The sequence below is a fragment of the Symphalangus syndactylus genome, chromosome 16 (genome assembly GCF_028878055.3).
Source record: "Symphalangus syndactylus isolate Jambi chromosome 16, NHGRI_mSymSyn1-v2.1_pri, whole genome shotgun sequence".
NCBI classification, from domain to species: Eukaryota; Metazoa; Chordata; class Mammalia; order Primates; family Hylobatidae; genus Symphalangus; species Symphalangus syndactylus.
In genome coordinates, this window is record NC_072438.2 from 88,912,576 (window position 1) to 88,931,159 (window position 18,584).

The 18,584-nt window shown below is 37.8% G+C and overlaps 1 protein-coding gene across 1 annotated transcript in view; it reads left to right on the forward strand.

The window, feature by feature from the left end:
* The window catches only part of DNAH5 (dynein axonemal heavy chain 5), a 319,657-nt gene that overhangs the window by 204,962 nt on the left and 96,111 nt on the right, over positions 1-18,584 (forward strand). Inside the window, exons 49-53 of the mRNA XM_055246049.2 lie at positions 8,594-8,716; positions 8,926-9,139; positions 10,444-10,667; positions 13,727-13,925; positions 16,289-16,461. Of these exons, the coding sequence (XP_055102024.1) occupies positions 8,594-8,716; positions 8,926-9,139; positions 10,444-10,667; positions 13,727-13,925; positions 16,289-16,461 (933 nt within the window). The remainder of the gene's footprint in view (positions 1-8,593; positions 8,717-8,925; positions 9,140-10,443; positions 10,668-13,726; positions 13,926-16,288; positions 16,462-18,584) is intronic.

Sequence of the window (18,584 nt, forward strand, 5' to 3'; positions counted from 1 at the left end):
AAGAGTTGATCATTCATTGGGGGAATTTAATATTTATATTAATTTCTAGGAATTATAAAAGCTGAGTTGTCTATTAAGAAATTATTTCAGTAATTGAATTGTCCCTAGGTTTAGGGCTTCTAGCTCAGAAAAGAGCCAGAAGGGAGCTCCATTCCTCAGCCTACCTGGTTTTCTGACCATCTGGTTTTCATGTCTTAAAATGCTGCTGTCACAGCTTGGGTTAATGATATCCTGTGTGTGTGGACAGACAATGAGATTGGAATCTTGTTTAGGTTTTATAAATTGCATAAGATGCTGTCATGCTGACTATGATTCTCCAATTTCAGAGTAGAGTGATTGTCTATTCTCAAAGAATAGTATTTATCCTGAGTGCAAGTCCTTGCTAGAGATGTAATTTTTTTTAAAATCAGTAACTGGATTGAAAGAAGTGACATTTTTAGAAGATCATTCATCTAAATCAATATTTCACAAAGTGAATTTGGCTAATGATAATCCTGAGGGATTTTTTTCTTGGCTTAGAAATGGCTACTCTAGAAATATATAAATGAGGATCCCATAATGAATACTGGAAGCCAGCATATAAGGTGAACATCACTTCACAGTCTATGTAGGTTTTTTTAACTGTATGTAAATGAACTAAGACCCTGAGGGTCCGGAACAAAGACAGTGAGAAGGACTGCCTGGAAGTGAGATTGGAGGAGTAAGTAGTGGGTACCATAGAGTTCCCTGTAAGTCACTGATGAGGAACCCCCTGGAGTCCTGAGGAGGATTGTATTGCCCTTTAGAAAGCTCATTCTGGCTGTAGAGTGGAGAACAAGATGCAAGAGACGAGTGCACTCAGAGAGACCTGAGAGGAGACAGTTGCAGTCGTTTCTCAGGAGGCAGGTTGGGCTGGACCAAAATGGTAAAAGTGAGAAAGGAAACAGAACAAGGATGCATTCAACCTTGGCTAGGAAGTGGAACTGCCAGAACTTGTGATTGGTTGAGTAGAGGTTTATGTTAGTCTGTTCTTGCACTACTATAAAGAATGACCTGAGACTGGGTAATTTATAAAGAAAAGAGGTTTAATTGGCTCACGATTCCACAGACTATACAGGAAACGTGGCTGGGGAGGCCTCAGGAAACTTTCAGTTATGTTGGAAGGGGAAGTAGACACTTCTCACATGGCAGGAGCAGGAGCGAGAGAGTGAAGGTGGAGGTGCTACACACTTTTAAGCAACCAGATCTCGTGAGAACTCACTCATGAGACAGCACTGGAGGATGGTGCTAAACCATTAGAAACCACCTCCATGATCCAGTTACCTCCCACCAGGCCCCACCTCCAACATTGGGGATGACAATTCCACATGAGATTTAGGTGGGGACACAGAGCCAAACCATATCAAGGTTGTTGGAGGAGAGGCATAGGAGACAGTGAGAAAAGTCAAAGATGACTCCAGGTTTCTTGTATTTATTTATCTATGTAAAAAAATATTTACCAATAAACACATAGTACCAGATACCCTTCTAGACACTGAGGATGAAATAATGAGTAAAGTAAGGAAGACCAGGTGCCTTCCCTTCTTACCTTCTAGTGGAGGAGACAGGCAATAATCTAATAAGCGAACATATCTACTTGGTTTTATTAACTGGACCTCAGTTCATAACAGCAAAACAGTGGATGAGGTGGGAACACCAATCAAAGAGATTGGGAGGAATGTGGGTGGCAGAATACTACACAGATGATCCGTGATTCTTTAGACTGATTTCTTTGGGGGAGACAAAAAAATTCTAGGTAAAATTACAAATCAGGCAATATAGCCATTGTGTATGAGTCATAAAGACGTTTCCAGGATTGACTGCAGTCAGGCCAGGCAATTTAAGGGGTCGTGACATTAATCCCTGTGAGAAAGAAAGACATAATGGAATGGGGGCCTGCTGTTGTTTAGGTAGGAAGAGATACTTTAGAAAGTGGTGTTGAAATTATAATAGAAAAACTCAGTGTTGTTAGATGTGGAAATGTTTGGATGGGGCAATAGGTAGTTGTTGCCACTTTCTGAGTTGAGCACCCCAAAGGGGTGCAGACTTTGTGCTGAGTAAGGAAGAGGAGTTTATGTTTTTTTTTTTTTCTTTTTTTGAGACGGAGTCTCGCTCTGTCACCCAGGCTGGAGTGCAGTGGCGCAGTCTTGGCTCACTGCAAGCTCTGCCTCCTGGGTTCATGCCATTCTCCTGCCTCAGCCTCTCCGAGTAGCTGGGACTACAGGTGCCCACCACCACGCCCGGCTAATTTTTTTTGTATTTTTTTTAGTAGAGACGGGGTTTCACCGTGGTCTCGATCCCCTGACCTCGTGACCCGCCTGCCTCGGCCTCCCAAAGTGCTGGGATTATAAGCGTGAGCCACCGTGCCCGGCCGGAGTTTATGTTTGAATATGCTTATTTTTGTGATGTTATGGAACATCCAGCTTGGACAGCTGTTTTTTCCAACAGCCTCAAGTGGATAGCTGTCCAAAGGAGCAGAGCACGCAGTACAGGTGGAGCATGCCTAATCTGAAAATCTGAAATTCAGGTTGCTCCAAAATCCAAAACTTTTTGAGCACTGGCAAGCTCAAAAAATTTCACACCTGACCTCAAGTGACAGGTTGTAGTCAAAATGCAGGTGCACAACACACAGTTTATTCAGCGCCCCCAAGGATAAAAAGACCCTCCCAGCACCCTCCAGTTTTCATATCTTTTCAGCACACTACCAGATTCCCTCATGCAAGCATGTCCAATGTATATTGTTCAATGTGCATGAATGTTGTTTCATGCACAAAATTGTATAAATATGAAATATTTAATTTTAAATATTTTAAAATAAAATGTAAGTAAACAAATAAATACACATTTTAATAAACACACACATACATACATAGCATATAAAATTACTTCCTGGCTATATATATAAAGTGTATGTAGGAAACACAAATGGCTTTTATGTTTAGATTTGGGTACCATCCCCAAGATATCTCATTATGTATTTGCAAATATTCCCAAATCTGAAAACGTTCAATATACAAAACACTTCTGGTTCCAAGCATTTCAGAGGAGGCATAACCAACCTGCATTGTGTTTCAGACCTTCAGGAGGTCTTACCAAACTTCAACACTCAGGTAACTATTGAATCTGCAACAATTCTGAAAATGGAAAGAAATCTCAACTTCTAGGTTCTCAAGTTGCTGAATTTTTCTCCCTATTTTGTTATGCTTTTGTCAATTTAACTCTTTTATGACATGTATAGCTTAGTGGTGATAGTAATGATTTCCTATCATTTCAAAAAAAAATTAGGGTTACAGTGGAGGGGAAGAAAGTATGGGTGTGTGGCTATTACTCTGTATTACTCTGACTATCCCACCTAGTACATTTAGCTCTTGATAAAGTTTCCCAATACATAAAGTCTTCATGTGCCAAAAAGTGTTCTCATTAATAGACATGAGAATGTCTGAAAACCTAGTTGACCATAAGGAGGTGCATTTAAATTCATTGAAAAGAAGAGCAAATTTAGCCTAGTACATTAAACAATTTTGCGTTTATGTGGGGGGGTATGAAATTCTTTTTGCCATTGTACAATTTCATGGGAGATTTGTTTTGTAATTGAACGAGTTGTAATATATTTGTATCTCATTCTATTTAAAAATAGTGAAAAATTTTCACATTCCTTGCTATTATTCATTAAAATGATGAGGCCAGTCATGGTGGCTCATGCCTGTAATCCCAGCACATTGGGAGGCTGAGGCAGGTGGATCACCTGAGGTCAGGAGTTTGAGACTAGCCTGGTCAACATGGTGAAACCCCATCTCTACTAAAAATACAAAAATCAGCTGGGTGTGGTGGTGTATGCCTGTAGTCCCAGCTATTGGGAGGCTGAGGCAGGAGAATCGCTTGAACCTGGGAGGCAGAGGCTGCAGTGAGCCAACACTGCACTCCAGCCTGGGCGACAGAGCAAGACACTGTCTCAAAAAAATAAAATAAATAAATAAAATAAAATAAATAAAATCGTGATGAAAATGTACAATGTGCAATTACTGTGAAAGTTCTCAAGGACAGTTGTATAGAGCCTTGCTTTCTTTTGTCTTATATTGTGTCTCATTTGGTGGTTATATCTTGTTTATAAAAGTCAGTTTTAACTGGTTTGTTTTTTGTCATGAAGTAAAACATTTTTTGGATAAGAGAAGGAGAATTTATTTTATCTTAACTTACCTCCACTTTCTCCTGTATTTATACAACATCTTTAACATGACTTAAAAATCATGCATTAGTAGATTCCTACAGTGATAGAAATGAAATGAGCTTTTGAGTTTGAAGCCTCTAGAGTCTGAGAACTTCAAAGCTCTTTCTGTTTGCTTTGCAGTGCTAGACTCTGGTTACTCATGCATACATTTTGAAAGACAATCGATTCCCAAGCCACATTGCACTACCACGAACATGAGAACACCAGTCAAGAGCCTGGAGTCCTCTCCTCACATCCTCTTCCTACCCCTTCCAGTGCCCTTTCTTTCAGTTATTTATTTATTTATTTATTTTATTATACTTTAAGTTGTTCTAGGATACACGTGCACAACATGCAGGTTTGATACATAGGTATACTTGTGCCATGTTGGTTTGCTGCACCCATCAACTCATCATTCACATTAGGTATTTCTCCTAGTGCTATCCCTCCCCCAGCCCCCCACTGCCAGACAGGCCCTGGTGTGTGATGTTCCCCCCAACCGTGTGCAAGTGATCTCATTGTTCAAGTCCCACCTATGAGTGAGAACATGCAGTGTTTGGTTTTCTGTCCTTGTGATAGTTTCCTGAGAATGATGGTTTCCAGCTTCATCCATGTCCCTGCAAAGAACATTAACTCATCCTTTTTTACGGCTGCATAGTATTCCATGGTGTATATGTGCCACATTTTCTTAATCCAGTCTATCATTGACAGACATTTGGGTTGGTTCCAAGTCTTTGCTATTGTGAATAGTGCTGCAGTAAACGTATGTGTGCGTGTGTCTTTATAGTAGCATGATTTATAATCTTTTTGGTATATACCCAGTAATGGGATTGCTGGGTCAAATGGTAATTCTAGTTCTAGGTCCTTGAGGAATCGCCACACTGTCTTCCACAATGGTTGAACTAATTTACACTCTCACCAACAGTGTAAAAACATTCCTGTTTCTCCACATCCTCTCCAGCATCTGTTGTTTCCTGACTTTTTAATGATTGCCACTCTGACTGGCATGAGATGGTATCTCATTGTGGTTTTGATTTGCATTTCTCTGATGACCAGTGATGATGAGCATTTTTTCATGTGTCTGTTGGCTGCATAGATGTCTTCTTTTGAGAAGTATGTATCCATATCCTTTGCCCACTTTTTGATGGGGTTGTTTTTTTTTTCTTGTAAATTTGTTTGAGTTTGGTGTAGATTCTGGATATTAGCCCTTTGTCAGATGGGTAGATTGCAAAAATTTTCTCCCATTCTGTAGGTTGCCTGTTCACTCTGATGGTAGTTTCTTTTGCTGTGCAGAAGCTCGTTAGTTCAATTAGATCCCATTTGTGTATTTTGCTTTTGTTGCCATTGCTTTTGGTGTTTTAGTCATGAAGTCCTTGCCCGTGCCTATGTCTTGAATGGTATTGCCTAAGTTTTCCTCCAGGGTTTTTATGGTTTTAGGTCTAACATTTAAGTCTTTAATCCATCTTGAATTAATTTTTGTATGAGGTGTAAGGAAGGCATCCAGTTTCAGCTTTCTACATATGGCTAGCCAGTTTTCCCAGCACCATTTATTAAATAGGGAATCCTTTCCTCATTACTTGTTTTCGTCAGCTTTATCAAAGATCAGATGGTTGTAGATGTGTGGTGTTGTTTCTGAGGCCTCTGTTCTGTTCCATTGGTCTATATCTCTGTTTTGGTACCAGTATCATGCTGTTTTGGTTACTGTAGCCTTGTAGTATAGTTTGAAGTCGGATAGCATGATGCCTTCAGCTTTGTTCTTTTGGCTTAGGATTTTCTTGGCAATGTGGGTTCTTTTTTGGTTCCATATGAAATTTAAAGTAGTTTTTTCCGATTCTGTAAAGAAAGTCATTGGTAGCTTGATGGGGATGGCATTGAATCTATAAATTACTTTGGGCAGTATGGCCATTTTCATGCTATTGATTCCTTCTATCCATGAGCATGGAATATTCTTCCTTTTTTTATGTCCTCTTTTATTTCGTTGAGCAGCGGTTTGTAGTTCTCCTTGAAGAGGTCCTTCGCCACCCTTGTAAGTTGGATTCCTAGGTATTTTATTCTCTTTGTAGCCATTGTGAATGGGAGTTCACTCATGATTTGGCTGTCTATTTGACTGTTAATGGTGTATAGGAATGCTTGTGATTTTTGCACATTGATTTTGTATCCTGAGACTTTGCTGAAGTTGCTTATCAGCTTAAGGAGATTTTGGGCTGAGACGATGGGGTTTTCTTAATATACAATCCTGTCATCTGCAAACAGGGACAATTTGGCTTCCTAATTTCCTAATTGAATACCCTTTCTTTCTTTCTCTTTCCTGATTGCCCTGGCCCGAACTTCCAGCACTATGTTGAATAGGAGCGGTGAGAGAGGGCATCCCTGTCTTGTGTCAGTTTTCAAAGGGAATGATTCCAGTTTTTGCCCATTCAGTATGATATTGGCTGTGGGTTTATCATACATAGCTCTTATTATTTTGAGATACGTTCCATCAATACCTAGTTTATTGAGAGTTTTTAGCATGAAAGGCTATTGAATTTTGTCGAAGGCCATTTCTGCATCTATTGAGATAATCATGTGGTTTTTGTGGTTGGTTCTGTTTATGGGATGGATTACATTTATTGATTTGCATGTGTTGAACCAGCCTTGCATCCCAGGGATGAAGCCGACTTGATCGTGTTGGATAAGCTTTTTGATGTGCTGCTGAATTCAGTTTGCCAGTATTTTATTGAGGATTTTCACATTGATGTTCATCAGGGATATTAGTCTAAAACTCTCTTTTTTTGTTGTGTCTCTGCCAGGCTTTGGTATCAGGATGATGCTGGCTCATAAAATGAGTTAGGGAGGATTCCCTCTTTTTCTATTGATTGGAATAGTTTCAGAAAGAATGGTACCAGCTCCTCTTTGTACCTCTGGTAGAATTCGGCTGTGAATCCATCTGGTCCTGGACTTTTTTTTTGGTTGGTAAGCTATTAATTATTGCCTCAATTTCAGAGCCTGTTATTGGTCTATTCAAAGATTCAACTTCTTCCTGGTTTAGTCTTGGGAGTGTGTATGTGTCTAGGAATTTATCTATTTCTTCTAGATTTTCTAGTTTATTTGTGTAGAGGTGTTTATAGTATTCTCTGATGGTAGTTTGTATTTCTGTGGGATCGGTGGTGATATCCCCTTTATCATTTTTTATTGCATCAATTTGATTCTTCTCTTTTTTCTTCTTTATTAGTCTTGCTAGCCATCTATCAATTTTGTTGATCTTTTCAAAAAACCAGCTCCTAGATTCATTGATTTTTGAAGGGTTTTTGTGTGTCTGTTTCCTTCAGTTCTGCTCTGATCTTAGTTATTTCTTGCCTTCTGCTAGCTTTTGAATTTGTTTGCTCTTGCTTCTGTAGTTCTTTTAGTTGTGATGTTAGGCTGTCGATTTTAGATCTTTCCTGCTTTCTCTTGTGGGCATTTAGTGCTATAAATGTCCCTCTACACACTACTTTAAATGTGTCCCAGTTCTTTCAGTTTTAATATCTTTTTGCGTACTGCAACAAAGGCTTTTTTTTTTAGATGGAGTCTTGCTCTGTCACCCAGGCTGGAGTGCAGTGGCGTTATCTGCCATCACGCCCAGATAATTTTTTTTGTATTTTTAGTAGAGACAGGGTTTCACCGTGTTAGCCAGGATGATCTCGATCTCCTGACCTCGTGATCCGCCCGTCTTGGCCTCCCAAAGTGCTGGGATTACAGGCGTCAGCCACCGCGCCTGGCCTCAAGGAAGGTTTTTTACAGAGTGCAGTGTGGTCTTCTCTTTCACCACCTAAGCTCAGAATGTAAAAATGAGAGAGAAGACGTAGGTGGGCTTTGTTCACTCTGTGTCAGGGAATGAGAATTGAATCAGTGTAACTGCATCTGCCCAAAAGAGTGGGTATGAGCTGTGCCAGGTGACAGCAGCCAGTTTCAGCCTTCAGACCATGATGGGCTGTGCAGCTCAGAGTGCAGACCTCAGAAGCTTCTCACACAGTAGCCTTGTTTAATTTTCTTGCTGGTTATAGGGAAACTGTTAGCAAGACTTTGAATAATGGGGAACATTGTGTCACCAACAGAAGAAGACAAAAGTAAATTTTTAGAAATGGACAGAAGAGTCTCATCCCATTCAAATTCACATTGGTTAGAATTTCATTTCCTTCTAAATTAAACTGGATTTTCAAATTTTGTGGATGTTATACAAGATAATTTAGGTACTTTAGAATTTGTTAGAATTAAGGGGGGAAATTTGGCTTTTTAGAAATAATTCATATCAGTTCAAAGGTTACCAGTTTTTGTTGTTTTTAAAAAGAATTGACCATGTTTTAGGGGATATTTTCACAGATATTTCCATTGATTTTTTTTTTTTCACAGAGGACGATAGAGAGCTATGTGGATAAACGAATAGGTACAACGTATGGCCCTCCTGCGGGAAAGAAGATGACTGTTTTTATTGATGATGTGAATATGCCAATAATCAATGAGTGGGGAGATCAGGTATCATCATTCTATTGTGCATTTTATTTCTTTAATTTGGTATTGATTTATTCTTAGAAGAGTTTTTAAATTTTTTTTTTGATTTTTTGCTTTTTCAAGATATGATTTCTGAATTCCAGTGTAAAGTTCATTCTTTGGAAACACTCAAGGAATTAGGCTCTAGGGATGGAAAGGAATGATGCTTTAATTCTGAAAGTTGTCTTTCTTAGGTTACGAATGAGATAGTGCGACAGCTGATGGAACAAAATGGATTCTATAACCTAGAGAAGCCTGGGGAGTTCACCAGCATCGTGGATATCCAGTTTTTGGCAGCCATGATCCATCCTGGTGGTGGACGCAATGACATACCCCAAAGACTCAAGAGGCAGTTCTCTATATTTAATTGCACGTTGCCCTCTGAAGCTTCCATGGATAAGATCTTTGGTAAAGTAAAGATCAAGAGGACGTGGGGTGGGAGGGTGAGGAAGAACACCTGCTTGTGTTCCTTTCTGAAAATCTTCACCCGAGACCCACACAGAAAGAGCGTTGGGTGGCTACTTGGTCCACAGCCTCCATCACTCTCAAGCAGTGTATTTCATTTCCTATAGGGATTGATTCTAGGTGTTTCCTGATTTGGATGGCTCGGTAGAGCTTTTCCATCTATGGTTTTCTTTAACTGTTTCTAACTTCTTAAGCAAGGAGGTTTAACATTAAATGAACATGGAAATGAAATTGTTTCCCCATACATGAGATTGTTTCCTCGTGGGCACATAGTTTTGAGGTCTGGATTGCTATGTTCCATGTCAAAAGTTTATGTAGCTTATACTTTAACCAACCCATAGAATGATTTTGGCCAAAGAAATAATGGCACCCAGATCACAGATTAGACACAGTCTGAAATTCAGAGTAATTTACTGGATTGTAATAAGTTATTGATTAAATATGTAGTATTTCATAGATAGTTTAGCTGAACAATCACTAGCCAAATAAGTAACCATATATGCCTACCTGAGTAATGATAATGCACTTATGACTTATTTGTGCAGAAAAGAGTGTAAAGGTTTGAACACATTTATGTTAAGTATTTAGTTTATAATTTCTGAAGCTGCTATTGAGAAAAAGCTCATCAGGATTACCCTAATTAATTTCTGGCAAACGAAAATGTCATCTGGGTGCCCCAGGCTAGTGAAGTATGGCAGTAATCTCCCTTCAGTCACAGCAGTGAGCAAGGTCTGGAAACCAACAGACATTGGAATTATCTAAGCTTGGGAAAAGAAACATGGACCGGAAAAAAATGACTGTTATCATTTTTAATTATTCCTTATTGCCTGGAAAATTTTACATAAAAAGTAAATGAAAGTATTTTATAACGCATGGAAAGGCAATGACAGAAACTGGAAACCTTAGAGGACTTATAAAAACATTTTTCTTATCTTATTATAAGGTAACTTCATACATTTATCATTGTTACCCATTTAATAATATTGAAATGGTGCAGCCAGAGTTCTCAGCAGTATTTCTTAATCAATTTTTCAGTGTTTTGAATACTTATTTTCTTAAACCTGTATCTATTTTTTGTTATACTGTTTTTGAAAAAGCAAGAGAACATTAACATACTTTTTTTTTATATGTGATTATCTATTAAAGTGTATAATGACATTTGTGCAAACCCTATGCTATAATGCTTTTCGTTTTCATTTAATTTCTTTGAATGGCTAATCAAAATGCTGTAATTTCCCCCTTTTCAGGTGTGATTGGCGTAGGCTACTACTGTATTCAGAGGGGTTTCTCAGAAGAAGTGAGAGATTCTGTGACAAAATTGGTGCCTCTGACACGCCGACTATGGCAGATGACCAAGATTAAAATGCTTCCTACCCCTGCAAAATTCCATTATGTGTTTAACCTACGAGATCTTTCTCGGATCTGGCAGGGAATGCTGAACGCTACTTCAGAGGTCATCAAGGAACCAAATGTAAGTGACACTGAAGAAAGAAAAACAAATAACGTTGCTAATAATAATATATTCTAAATATTTTTATTGATTTATTTTTTACTTGAACTGTGAACATATTTTGGAATGTTTCAGCATCGGTATTCTTTTCTTTACTGCTTTTAAACTAACATAATGAAATAAGTAAATTATGTCAGAAAATGTCAATCAATGATAAATTCCAATTAAATTAGGTTTGTGTTTTAAGAACATCATATACACAATTACTTTTTGATGAAAAGAATAAAAGAAACAATTGATTTGTTTTCCCAGTTCTAGTATAAGAAGAAGATATGTTTCTTATACTAAATAATGGAAACAATCACTATGGATTTTACTATGTAATAGTCTTCATATTTTAAGCTTGCAATTTTAACTTAAAAAGTAATTATCTTTATAATAAATATTCAAAATTTAAAAAATCCATTTTGTTGATAATCATCCGTGATTTTTCTTTTCCATGTAACTGGATGCACTAGAAGAATTACGTACATTGGTAAAGTTGAGGAGAGGCAGCAGATTACAAAGTTCATTTAATAGAAAAATGATCATTTGTACGCATATTTGACTATGACATTTCCCAGTGTTATAAGAATTTCCCTCAAACTAAGAATGCTGTGTAAAAATCCAGTATGCTTTTGTTCCAAAGGGTAGCCTATGTGCCCAGGCTAAGACCGGGTTGGCCTCTCTTTAAGCCTTTCTAGAGCTAAAGAAGTAATTAAGCAAATGGGTTTTAGGGGACTTCTTCATATAAACACACAGAGACAGTTAAATTATCAACAAAACTGTTCATTAAGCACAAGTGTTGATTACTAAAAACACCCACCTCTGTCCCAGATGCTTGCAAGATAGGTAACCAAACTTGCTGATCCTTTTTTTTTTTAATTATTTGTTGATTTATTTTTAACTTTTATTTTAGGTTTGGGGGTACACGTGAAGGTTTGTTCCGTAGGTAAACATGTGTCATGGGGGCTTATTGTACAGATTATTTCATCACCCAGGTATTAAGCCCAGTACTCAATAGTTATCTTTTCTGCTCCTCTCCCTCCTCTCATCTTCCACCCTCAAGCAGACGCCAGTGTCTGTCATTTCTGTCTTTGTGTTCATGAGTTCTCATCATTTAGCTGCCACTTATAAGTGAGAACATGTGGTGTATTAGTCCGTTTTCATACTGCTATAAAAACTGCTGGAGATTGGGTAATTTATTAAGAAAAGAGATTTAGTTGACTCACAGTTCACCATGTGTGGGGAGGCCTCAGGAAACTTACAATCATGGTGGAAAACGAAGAGGAAGCAAGGCACCTTCTTCACAAGATGGCAAGAAGAAGTGCAGAGCAAAAGGGGAAGAGCCTCTTATAAAACCATAAGATCTCTGAGAACTCATTCACTATCAGGAGAACACCATGGGGGAAACCACCCCCACGATTCAATTACCTCCTTGTGGTCTCTCCCTTGACATGTGGGGATTATGGGGATTACAATTCCAGATGAGATTTGGGTGGGGACATATCATGCAGTATTTGGTTTTCTATTCCTGCATTAGTTTGCTAAGGATAATGGCCTCCAACTCCATCCATGTTCCCATGAAAGACATGATCTCATTCTATTTTATGGCTGCATAGTATTCCATGGTGTATAGGTCACACATTTTCTTTATCCAATCTGCCATTGATGTGCATTTAGGTTGATTCTATGTCTTTGCTATTGTGAATAGTGCTGCAATGAACATTCACGTGCATGTGCATAGTAGAATGATTTATATTCCTCTGGGTATATATATCCTGTAATGGGATTTCTGGGTCAAATGGTAGTTCTGCTTTTAGCTCTTTGAGGAATCACCATAGTGCATTCCACAATGCTTGAACTAATTTACACTCCCACCAATAGCATATATGTGTTCTCTTTTCTCTGCAACCTTGTCAGCATCTGTTATTTTTGACGTTTTAATAATAGCCTTTCTGACTGGTGTGATATTGTATCTCATTGCAGTTTTGATTTGCATTTCTCTAATGATCAGTGATGTTGAGCTTCTTTTCATATGTTTGTTGGCCACATGTATGTCTTCTTTTGAGAAGTGTCTGTTAATGATATTTTGGGGAAAACTCACTTTCCTTCCTACAGAGAAGTTAGAGTCAGTTTAGCAGCGTGAATATTTTAACTTGATTTTTTTCCCTCAAAGTTATTTACAAGTTAATGGAATTGTTGAAGTCAGTTTTCAAAGATTACTATTGAAATAGCCATTTTTGATGCTTATTTTAAATCAGCACAAACAATTCCTGCAATTGATGTTATCATAAACTTTTGTCTTAACTGAATCATTGAATGTACCTCATTGAACTCCTTTTATATTCAGGCAACCAGATAGCATTCTATCATTAGTAATGCAATGGCTTAAAAATCTGTAACCTGAAAAATGTTATGAAGCTAAGAAATTTCCACCAGTCTTTCATATCAAGTAATGAGCTTACACATACATTTGTTATTCTTGCTATATAAACAGGAGTATTGAGCAATTAATTTCCTCAACTTTCAGATAACTTTGGACCTTGGATTATCTGGATTAAGTGCTTGCTTTTTTTTTTTTGTTCAGATAATCCAGTTTTTGCCACGAATTTTATCCACTTTGTGTTAAGTGAATACATCTTTGTAATTTTTCAGTTGTATACATGAGAGTTGTTCATATTCTATATCTTATGTTATACTCTGGCCACATGAATGTAGATATCTTATTAAAAAGACTAATTTATTACAAACTGAAGACTTTTACGTAGAATATTAGTTTGTTGATTGGTCAGAGCAATTTTCAATATTATTGTCAGAGGATTTTTTCTTCTTCAGAGACTGCAAATGAATAGACTACTTTCTATTTAATATACTTGAATGAGGCCAATTTGAAGTGAAGTTGAGCATATTTGAATCCTAACTTTTTAAAATGTTGAATTTTAAATCAGGAAGGATAATACTCTACAGTAATGTCAACTTGAATTCCCAATTACGGCATAATAGGAATTACTAACACATTTTAATTATACTTTCAACAGGATCTGTTAAAGCTGTGGAAGCATGAATGTAAACGTGTTATAGCTGACCGTTTCACAGTGTCCAGTGATGTGACCTGGTTTGATAAGGCTTTAGTAAGTTTGGTAGAGGAGGAGTTTGGTGAAGAGAAAAAACTCTTCGTGGATTGTGGAATTGACACATATTTTGTGGATTTCTTGAGAGATGCACCTGAAGCTGCAGGTAAACTATTGAAGTGGAATTTGGAATTCCCCAAAAGGTGTTCCCTAAAGGGAAATCTGAAGACAGAAGATTCAGTTTATGGATGTTGAGTTTCTTTCTAGTAAACTTTATTGATACAAGCCTGAGACATAGTAGATGCTCAGTAAAACTAGGATGAGTGAATTAATGCATTACAATAGAGTTTAAAGATGAACTATTTTATGCATATCATGCTTGGATATTAGAGTTGGGGGCAGGATTCGGTAGGAGAGAGTGCACAGGACTTGCAGTCTGGCAGATAGAGGTGAGTTTGAGGAAGGAATCCACCACACGTTAGTTAGCTGGGCATCTCGGCACTCTCTTGAACCTCATTCGTAAAAATAAAAGTATTACTATATGCATCACATGCACCGTGGGGAGTCCGTGAAATGTTATCTGTAGAATGGCTTGGGCGGTCTATGGCCTGTAGTCACTGCTAAATGAAAGGCAGCAAATATAATGATACTTATTATTATTCAGGGCATCCTGAATGTTGAAAATAAAAAGGAAAACTTCCAATTGTATGAGAGGGTCATTAAATGTAATTGGAATGAGATGGTTGATGTGGGGCAAGCTTTTGTGATTATGGTTCCAGGGGAAATTGAGATATATGACTTTTCTTATGAAAAGAGGCAGTGCTCCACTTTTTTCCCCTCAGAAGTAACTAGGCTTAATTAAAAATATTTTTCTTTCATTTAACCTCTTCTAATACTGAGGATGGATTTTAAGTTAATTTGCAGATTTTTAAAAGCATGTTTAAAAACATGCTATGTATATCTTGAAAATGATTGGAAATGACTAGGCAGTGCTCTAGATTTGATAACCGTGTGAACTATCAAAAGTTTCTGAGTGACAATTGCAAAATAATGTTTATTTCTGGAGATGCAATTGGAATGATCCTTCTACAGAAAGAAGCTGACACATTTTATTTTAATCAGGTCAAACACATACAAAAATCCTGTAAGAGTAAGGGCATCTTACAAGGTAATTAAAATTTATGTAATTTATTCTGTGTAATTCAGAAGGATAAATCAGATTATGATTTTCAAGGACCAAAGCACAACTGCTGCATTTTGGGGGCCTGGGGGAAGGTCTAGAGACAAATGCATAACCTTTTATGTCATTGAAACACTTTATTTCTCACAGCTTGATTTGGGCATTTATGAGAGTTGTGACTATTGGAATTTGATGAGTGAGAGCTTTGCTAAATCTTAATGATTGTGTTAAACTAATCTCCTTGTTTGTTATAAGAAAGATTAACATACTATTATGTTAGGACACAGTCAATTGAAAATAATTATGTGCTATAAGGTTTGAAAGATCCATGCATTCTTCTCATACCCAGTGAAATTCTAAGTTGTTATTGGTATATTCAACTAATGTGTCCCTTTTTTCCCTGTTACTAATGTTAATTGATTGTGAATTTGTAGATGCCCAATTTAGCTTTTTCTTTGGCATTATGCTTTTTTTGTTGAAGCAGAGTCTCGCTCTGTTGCCCAGGCTGGAGTACAGGCTTGGCTTATGGCAACCTCGGCCTCCTGGTGATTCTCCTGCCTCAGCCTCCCAAGTAGCTGGGACTACAGGCACACACCACCAGGCCTAGCTAATTTCTGTAATTTTAGTAGAGATGGGGTTTCACCATGTTGGTCAGGCTGGTCTTGAACTCCTGACCTCAAGTGATCTGCCCACCTTGGCCTTTGCTTTGTAGTTAACACTGGAAAAGTGTTAAGCTGGTATATTATATGTTTCTAATTTTTTAAAAAAGTATATTGATTTTAATACATCTTGCCCTACTGAAATAATCGAATATGCTTATTCATTTAGGAAATTATTTTTGTATTTCTCTCAACCCTCCACCCCATATTCTAATTCACTTCTATTTTTACCACTGACCTGAGATTCATGAATTATAAAAATTTCCTGAGTAAATGCAATAACCTTTTTCTTTTTATTCTTATCAAACAGTTATGTAATTCTTGACCTCCCTTGCTGATTCTGACATTCAGTCCCTACTGTTTTGATTTTCACTTGACCATTAAGCTAATATATCTGGGAGGACCTTTGAAATGCCAACAATCAGTTGTGGGTTCAAATTCAACTCAATGATGATAACATTATTTGAAATTGACTCTTGCTAGACAGGAAACAACAAAGACTGCGTATGATCACAAAAATCCTAATGCTACTATTGTTTTCTTCTGTTTTTGCAAAATACACACTATGGCATTTTGCTTAAAATGAATGTTATTCAGTGTTAGGTTGTAGAGCTTTGAGTGTATTAATTTAGGTTGAAGTAAAATGTAGGTATTTGAAGAAACTTAACTGATTCTTATTTCCCACCAAAGGTGAAACATCTGAAGAGGCTGATGCTGAAACGCCTAAAATTTATGAGCCGATTGAATCTTTTATTCACCTAAAACAGCGTCTGAGTATGTTCCTGCAGCTCTATAATGAGAGCATCCGCGGCGCCGGCATGGACATGGTATTCTTTGCAGATGCCATGGTTCACTTAGTCAAGGTACAGTAGCCACTCTGAGTAGTGCCTTGTGAAGGTGACAGACATTTGGCTTCACGCCGTGGTCCTCTCCCTCTTTTATTTTCATTTCCTAGGAGAATCTTCAGTTTAAAATTAGACTCCATGCTATATTCCAATTTAATTTCTAAGCTGAATGCAACATGTCGCACCTTATAGGCTTGAAATAAGAGCCTGTGTACTTTAAATGTGTGATGTGATAATTTTATTCAGTGTTTCTGTATGGCTTCCAGCTCAGTGCTTTCACCACGGAGGATGAATATGGTTGACATCTGAGTTCAGAGCACAGGCAAAGTCTGCATCTTTTTGTATCATGCAAAGAATATCCTATAAAAAATAGTACATAAGCCTTGAGGACATTATGTTATGTGAAGTAAGCCAGGCTCAGAAGGGCAAATACTGTATAATTCTACTCATATAAATCCCCAGTGTAGCCAAAATCAGAGACAAAAGTAGAATGGAGAATTCCAGGGTTGGGTGGAGAGAGGACTGGGGAGTTAGTGTTAAATGGGTACAGAGTTTCAGTTTTGCAAGATGAAAAGCGTTGTGGAGATCAGTGGTGCTGATAGTTGCACAACAGTGTAAATGTACTTAATGATATTGAACAATATACTTAATGGTTACAGTGGTAAATTTTAGATTGTGTGTATTTTACCACGATTAGAAACAATAATTTAAAAATAGTGTATAAACAGTTGACTTTGAGATGAAAATTCTGTTAGAATGAAATCCACCAGGAAAGTATAATTTCTATTCTAGTTTGTCATATGAGAAGGGGTTCCCAACCCCGGGGCCGCAGACCGGTACCTGTCTGTGGCCTGTTAGGAACAGGGCTGCACAGCAGGAGGTGAGCAGCAGGTGAACAAGCAAAGCTGAGTTCTGCCTCCAGCAGCATTAGATTTTCATAAGAGCGTGAACCCTATTGTGAATGCTCATGTGAGGGATCTAGTTGCACGCTCCTTATGAGAATGGAATGCCTGATGATCTGTCACTGTCCCCCATCACCCTCAGATGAGACCATCTAGTTGTAGGAAAACAAGCTCAGGGCACCCACTGATTTTACATTAGGGCGAGCTGTATAATTATTTCATAATATATTACAATGTAATAATAATAGAAATCAAGTGTACAATAAATGTAATGCGCTTGAATCATTCCAAAACCATCACTCACCCCCGTCCCATCCATGGAAAAATTATCTGCCACAATACTGGTCTCTGGTGCCAAAAAGGTTAGGGACTGCTTATATGAGTCATTACCGTATCCATTTTTAGGACAGTTGATCCTCAAAGGTTGGAAGTAGAATATATTATTTTGTTTGAAAACTTATGCAACTTAATTTATCTACAGTGCAAGATAATGCCATTTAAAAATCCATTGCTGATATTCTTACTTTGTTGATATCAACTACTTTTCCGGACTACGTCCTTTTAGTTAGAAAGAAAATGATTCGACATTGTCTTCCATGATTTAGGTTCCACCATGAGGAACCACTGCACAATTACAAATTGTCACCTCTAAAAATTACTGAATCTACAAATGGAGGGGGTTTAGAGGTTATCTAGTCAACCATTCCTCTGAAAAGAGGGATTACCTGCTCCTTTTCCCTGCAAGAAAGAAAAGCATTTCTGCAAGGCTGGAGTAAGTCGGAGAGAGGGAGGAAGACAGAGGGGCTGTTCAGGAGTTGGGTCTCCCCAGCACGAGGGCACTTGGCTTGGCAACTCGGTGGATTCTCAGAATCTGAGACATCTGTACCGAATTATGAGCTCAAATATTCTTCCAAAGCCAACTATAAATAACATTTTGAAATTCACTCTTAATTTATAGTTGATTAAGAGTTGTTTCAGGAAGAATAAACATTCTGTCATTTTTAATAATTAAAAGGAAGAAAAAGGAAAATGTATTTTCTAAATGAGTATTACCAAAGGCAACTTCATGACGAATTGCCTGCCTGCTGGAGACAGAATCTGATTGACCTGGGATTTCATAGCTCAAGTTGAAGATGCGGTTATTTATGTTAAGTGTCGTGCCTGAGCAAGTTCACTAGCACTGCCGTTTTCTCCGTGATTCGCAGCCCAGACGATGAGTGAGGAGGCTTTCTTGAAACA